This window comes from Austrofundulus limnaeus, unplaced genomic scaffold, assembly GCF_001266775.1.
Source record: "Austrofundulus limnaeus strain Quisiro unplaced genomic scaffold, Austrofundulus_limnaeus-1.0 Scaffold61, whole genome shotgun sequence".
NCBI lineage: Eukaryota > Metazoa > Chordata > Actinopteri > Cyprinodontiformes > Rivulidae > Austrofundulus > Austrofundulus limnaeus.
Window position 1 is genome coordinate 1,260,712 of NW_013952463.1, and position 6,984 is coordinate 1,267,695.

The window sequence follows — 6,984 nt, forward strand, 5'->3', positions numbered from 1 at the left end:
GCATATATCGTATCGTGACCCCTCTGTCATGATATGTATCGTATCGTCAAATTCTTGCCAATACACAGCCCTAGTAATATCCGTAAATATGTTATCGGCCATAACAGCAATAATTAAATCGGATATTGATATCGGCTGAAATTTTCATATCGGTGCATCCCGACTCAAATGCACATATGACAGGTGTACTCTTCTTTAATAAAGATGAAAACAAAAACGCTTGACGTAAAAAAAAAAACACTTTAGTGAGCTGAAGTAAGACGTCTTAAGTGCAGATTACTGCTGGTTCTGGTAAAAGCTTGCTGTTGTTTATGTCTTCAATAAACTCCTCGTATTTGTAGCCCATCACATTGAAATGAGGATTAAGTCCAAAAGTGGAGAAATAGGCAGATATAGGGTTTTGATTTAAACATGCGCAAAACTTGTCAACATATAATGAATTAATGCCTTATCAACGTATCATTTCAGTGAACTGAATGGAATATAATACTAAAAACATTTTTGAAGTTTTTTTTAGCAGTAGCAACAAAAAACCTGATTTTGACGAAAAACGCCTTAAAATTTTGAATTTTTCCCTGTGAGCTAGCAATGTGTTTGTTTCTTTCCAACTGGGAAATCTTAATATACCATTTGAGGTTTCCTCTTTATATTGACAACAAAAATAATTCAATAAATTTACATAAAATTAGGATTCAGACCAAATATTAATGGGTTATTATAACCAACAAGACAAATTAAGGCATATCTCCAGATAAGCTTATGATATCAGAATGATCCAGGTATGAAAATGTAGCTTTTAAAGCAGGAATCTGAAAATGTAGTTAAGTCATTTTGACCAAATTTGATGATGGGTCACATTTATGGAGGATGTTGCTGTTTTAGGGACACGCACAGTTGATTTATTTTACTTTGGTAACAGCAGATACGGGGAGCAGCAGCGGCCAAAATACCTCAGAAACTCACCCAAATAAGYAATTTCTGTGAGATTCTGTGTTTTATACTGGATTCCATTATGTTTGGTCAATTCTGTGATTCTGTCCATGTTTTCTGCATGGTGGAAATCATAGGGCCCTAACCTGGTCTACCTGATGTCTCACTTGATGAGGTTCCAGCTGTTGATAAAAGAAAATCACTTTGAGACATCACTTGAAAAATGACCAGACTTTACTTTCAGTGTCATTGATTAATGTCTGAGAGGATTATCTAATAATGGTCTGTTGCAATTACTTTCTTTTAAATTGTTCTATTTGTACAATGCAAAGAAGTTAATTTAGCAAAAGAAAAAGGCACAAACATAAAGAAAAATTGTAAAATTCCCCCGGAGCTATTTAAAAGTTCTGAAATCAACTAGATCTCTATTTTTTCTCATTTTTGGCACAAGCCCTAATGTACACAGTGTGATTGTAGTGAAGTGTGCATGTTGTGCTGAAACTCCCACGTTGCGACGTGTTGCAGTGATTTTAGACTTGGTGTGAGATCTCCCGTTGTGTTGTGCTCCAACAGAAAGGCACCAGAGCTCCTCAGGCTGCAGGGAAGATCCACACCGACTTCGAGAAAGGCTTCATCATGGCCGAGGTCATGAAGTTCAGCGACTTTAAAGAGGAGGGCAGTGAAGGTGCAGTCAAGGTGAGTTTGTCCTGCTGCGCACGAATTTCTGTATATAAATGTTCCGATTTTAATCTGCTGATTTCTAATTCACTGTATCTGCTGTTCCACAGTCGGCTGGGAAGTACAGACAACAGGGAAGGAACTACATTGTGGAGGACGGCGACATTATCTTTTTCAAATTCAACACACCAAACGCACCAAAGAAGAAATAACGGGACCTTGTATTCGCCACAGGAACGTCTCGGCTGCAAAGAGCTGTGCTGCTGGTTTTCATACACCTCTGTAATTTAGAGGATAAACTTCCTTGGACTTTTTAGTTTGAACGCAAACAAATTCAAATCAAATATCAAATCAGTCAAATATTTGGACAATGTTCAACTCTTCATTCTGCTGAGAGGAAAACAAATGCAGCTCAAGTGAAAAAAGCAAACCTGTTCATTTGCCGCTGTTGGCTTGTTTTAATATGAAACAAACTTCTTTAATGTTTTCATCGTATTCGAAAGTAAAAATGACAAGAGGTGTTTCAATTTATTTTTAAGTATCTTGAATTTGTTAACAGGGTGTTGGATATCTAATGGCAGGCATGTTATTAAAGTACTAAATGAGTATTTAGGAGATGTTTTGCCACGTTCCCTCACTTTGTTACTCATTTCTTGCTGCATTATAAAGACATGGCTTRTTCTAAATAAATAAGTTCTCACTGACTTGTTTCATATTAAAAGAGAATGAGAGCATCACTCAGTGCAGGACGTCACTGAACTGTAGAGACGGGCCTTGCTCACATGTCCTGATCACACACCTGGACTGAGTTCATGTGCTTCTTTTTTTGGCTTGCACTGAGGTGGTTTACAAGAAAATAAATTAAACTTTGCATTCTAAACTCCATCCTACACAATGAAATGTGATTTATTGTGGATCAGACTAAGCTGCAATGTACAGTTTCAGCTCATCGCATATGTTAATGCCTTTATTTACTCTCCACCACCTCCTCAGCATCCTGGCTCATTGTGCACTAAAACTAAAATGTTTTACTTGAGGGGAACAATAATTAAATGTTACCCTCAAAAGACGCACGTCAATAAAAGGAGACATTTTCCTTTGTTTTACCATGGCAAATTACATTAAATGATAGCAAGCAGACAATAAAAAACGTTTATTGTACATTAAACATTTAAATCTGTTTTGAAGTGGTAAATTCTAAACTTTAAAATAGAAATACATAAACTTTACATATATTTGATTCTATTTTTTTTATTAGACAAATGCAAATCAAATAAATATATGCATATGAACCAGATCTGGTAAATTTACCATTAAGATTTACATAATGCAATCAAAGTTAATTTGCTAACACATAAAATGTATTGTAGACTTAACCATATTAGATTAGTTTACTCAAAAGTTACTCAAACAACGTCCGTTTGACGCCAAAACAAACTGCATTAATGCCTACCAAACAACAATGATCATCTATAACTTTATTTTCTTAAAAATAAAGAACATGGTACATTTTACATATTTAAATAGTGCTGTTTTCCATGTACCTTTGTTAGAATTTAAACAACTGCATTCCATCTCTGGATTCGCTCAACAAACAGGAAACGCACGTCCAATACAAAGTTTGATTGACATCTCAGTCAACCAATAACGTTAAGGGAGAATCCCCGCTCAGCCAATAGCCTTAGAGAAGAAAGGCGGGACGTCCTGTAATGTGATGCAAATTCGCCAGTCAAGCCTGTTAGTCCCACCTTTTTGTGTTTCCCGCACCGTCAATCAAAATAGAAAAAAAAATCGACCCGAATTCACCGATCAACACTAGCCCGCCTTTGATAAAATAATCATGTTCGGAGTTTTGTTGATGTGGTAATCCTTCCGCTTACTACCATTCACGCTATGACTGGTACGTAAACATTTGGCGCACCGAAGCTGCAACGAATCGGTGAGTTTGTGAAAGCTGCTGCGAAGCGAGCTGCGTCTTTTTATCATTAGCTGCGCTGCTAACTAGCTAGCTATGGTTAGCTAACGGAGCTAGCCTCAGAGTTGACAAAGTAAGCTGTCGATGTGGGCCGACATCTCCTCAGAACCTTCGCTTCACAGTTGAATTTCGCAGCCAAGCCGGCCTCTTTTTCGGCCCGGAGAGTTGGGATGCTTTGCGGTCTTTTCTGGCAGACGGGAGTTGAAGATAACAGAGTTTTGCTCAGTTTCCCCCCTCTCCCTGCTAGCGCCTGAGCAGCCTCTGAAACAAGGAGAAATGGCGTCCGCGGACGTGGACAGCAGTCAAAGCGAGTTTCTGCAAGCTGGCGGCGCGGCGGAAACACAGGTATCGCCCACCCCCGGCACTTTCTCACTCCGCTCGCCACCGGTTTCTTGTTGTGTTTTTGAGAGCGTGAAGTTCACACGTTTTAAAAATTTGATTGCAAGGGGTGAAAGCCGTACACTTCCTGTGTTCCCCTCAATAACGGCCACCCACTTTACCCCTGTAAAACCCGCCCATAGTGGGTAGGACGCTGGAGTCAGTCACTTGGGTCGGCTCGCAGCAGATAGCCGCAGCACCTTCGGCTTGGAGGATGCAGGGATGTTCAAACGAAGCAAGAGCAGCGTCCATAATCATAACWGTGGTGTTGTAATAGCTGCCCATCCCCCACTCTCTGCCATTTCTGAGCCTGCTATCTTGACTCTTGTTTGTTGGTAGCTGCTCCTGTCTCGTGACTGTCCATTCTCTCAAGCAGAGCTGCATGTTTTCCCAATGCTTGCTATAATAGATCACAGCAAACTCCCAGTTTACGTTGTTCCTCCTGAAGCTGAGATGAGTTACAGTCTCCTTGTGGGAGGAGTGATCTAATCTGAGTGTTGATTATACCTCCAGACAGATATGTCAGCCATTCAGCTGACGGCGTCGGACAGGTGGGAGGTGTTAACTCCAGTCTCAGCTGGGAAGGAGGATCAAGGAGTCGTCCACATTCCAAACTCCGGGATCGTCACTTCCAATGGGCAGTACGTGCTTCCACTTGGTAGTCTTCCCAGTCAGCCCATTTACGTTACAGCATCTGGGACTGAGGCTGCAGCAAATGGCGTGGCAGGCATTCAGTATCAGGTAAAAAAAAAGAAGAAAAAGTTCTAAACAAATTTGAGATTCCACAAGAGCCWGTATTTGCTTATTGATCGGCTTCACTTAACCTGTCCTCTAGGTCATCCCTCAAATCCAAAATGCAGATGGAACACTTGCAGGATTCTCAACACAAGGTCTGGAYGATGGTACAGGTCAGATTCAGCTTCTCCAGGATGGCAGCCAGGGCAGTATCGGCATCAGCTGCGCCACGACRGCAACCACGGACCTCCTGTCTCAGGCGGGGCAGGTTCAGTCGATCCAAGGAGTCTCGTTGGCGGGAGGTTCGGCRTACGCTGGCACCGTTCCCGTCGGGCTGCCCGGCAACATCACCTTCGTCCCTATAAACAGTGTGGATCTGGAGTCGCTCGGGCTGACCGGTGCTCAGACGGTACCCATCGCGACGGGGGTGACGCCCGAGGGCCAGCTGATAATGAGCAGCCAGGCCCTGGAGAGTCCGGGCCAGGACGATGTTTCCAAGCAGCCGCTGACGGTGAACAACCCCRGCTCCAACCACGAGCTCTACGTGCCAACCTCCTCCACCTCCTCCTCCAACTCCTCTCAGCTTCCTGAAACCATCGACGGCACAGGGGTTCTGACCCAGGCAACAGCTGTGTCTGCGGGCGTGTCCGATCCCTCCTCAGAAAACTTCAACTCCCACAACCACCTTCAGCAAATTCAGGTCTGCTTGCTTTTATTTAATATGCTCGTGTGCTTAAAAAGTGTTGGAGTGTAATTCTAGGATCAGTTTGATTATTTTAAGGACTAAAATATGACATCAGCTGGTTTTCTTCATGAAACGTTTAGGCTTCTGAGTTCTTTAAAAGTCAAGACGATCTGAGAAGGAAGAACCTTCAGTCACATTACTTTACATTATAAAATGTAAACTGTGTTAAGAATATATCCATTTTGTTGTTTGGTGTCGTGGTTTCATTTCTGATCCACTAATTTGTAAATTAGGTAAAAATTTTAGTTAAGACTTTTTTTTAAGTTTGCAGGACAAAAGCACTGTTCTTACACAGAATCATTGGGCCTCATGCAAAAACCGTTCGTACGCACAGATTTGTTCTTAAGTTGTGCGTACGAGTGATWTAGGAGAATTTGTGACATTCACCAATTTTCTCGTATTATAAGATTTTTTTCAAATACGAATAAAATTCACGAGTGGTCCAGACCTGTCGTATATTTTATTAGCAGTCAGTCTGCTGTTATCCAGACGGGTTTTCTTCACTAATAACTTTATATTTCGTTAGTTTGAAGATATTTTGCGTGTGCTATGATGCAGTTTACTTATGAAAATACATTTCCTCAATGGTATTTTTAATATGAAAAGAACTTCACTGAGTGAGAAATAGTGTTAAGAGCAGCAGACAGTTTGTTTCAGTCTCACTTTGCTCTGTTACTGCCGAGAGCCTGCAGGAGTCATGGGCGGGGTGTGTGGGGTGTGGGGTGGGGAGGTGTGCTCCTTGATGAGGAAACTCTGCTTAAAGTCATGTCCCAGGGGTGTTTCTGGTCCCAAAAGGCGTTTCTGGTCCCCATCTGTCATTTTGCTCCTCTGCATGGCAGCCTAAAAACACTGCAGGATTTCTCAAACATGCATGAATGAGTCAAAGCAAGGATTTGGGCATGTTTTTATGAGAGTATAACATTATAACATGATATAAAACTCAAAAAAGTAGATTTTACATGATATTGCCCTTTTAATGTTTTTCTTTGGCTTTTCCTATCTTAGATTTTGACAGACACAGCTGGAACAATTACAGGTGTAGAACATTTTGGTTTTTGGGTCATTTATCTGTATTCAGTTTATGGATGCAGAGTTCTCGTGTAATCGGATCTCCGGTGTTTACAGGTGCTCTCTCTGATGGTTACCAGTCAAAACAAAACTTAAAATAAACAAAAGCTTGGCTTGAATTCAAGGCTACGTTCACACTGCAGGCAAATCCGACCCAAATCAGATTTTTTTTGACCCATCTGACTCATATCCGATTTTTTAATGACAGTCTGAACGAGACAAATACGATTTTTTCAAATCCGACCCAGGCCATTTCAGTATGTGGTTTTAAATCGGATACATATCTCATGTTTTCAAAGTGACTGCAGTGTGAACGCTCATGTCACATTTATCTGACTTTTTCATCAGAAGGAGGAGGTGAAGGACCGATAAGACACTAACCTCAAGTCTCGCTGTTTAAATCTGTAGCTCCATGTGTTTACAGCTCCAAACCACAAGTCCAGTTGCTTCATCTTTTTACTTTTCATTGGTATGA

General features: G+C 41.2%; 2 protein-coding genes across 3 annotated transcripts in view; both read left to right on the top strand.

The window, feature by feature from the left end:
• LOC106518466 (obg-like ATPase 1) overlaps window positions 1-2,312 on the top strand; it is a 7,619-nt gene extending 5,307 nt beyond the window's left edge. Inside the window, exons 10-11 of the mRNA XM_014009769.1 lie at window positions 1,504-1,626; window positions 1,719-2,312. Of these exons, the coding sequence (XP_013865223.1) occupies window positions 1,504-1,626; window positions 1,719-1,820 (225 nt within the window). The 3' untranslated portion in view covers window positions 1,821-2,312. The remainder of the gene's footprint in view (window positions 1-1,503; window positions 1,627-1,718) is intronic.
• On the top strand, window positions 1,743-5,396 carry LOC106518465 (transcription factor Sp3; the record flags this gene model as incomplete). 2 transcript variants are annotated; one of them, XM_014009766.1, is given in 3 exon segments in its annotated part: window positions 1,743-3,928; window positions 4,475-4,702; window positions 4,797-5,396. In XM_014009766.1, coding segments are annotated over 3 exon segments (897 nt in total), but the record flags the coding sequence as incomplete, so codon positions are not given.
• Between the last annotated feature and the right edge of the window lie 1,588 nt (window positions 5,397-6,984).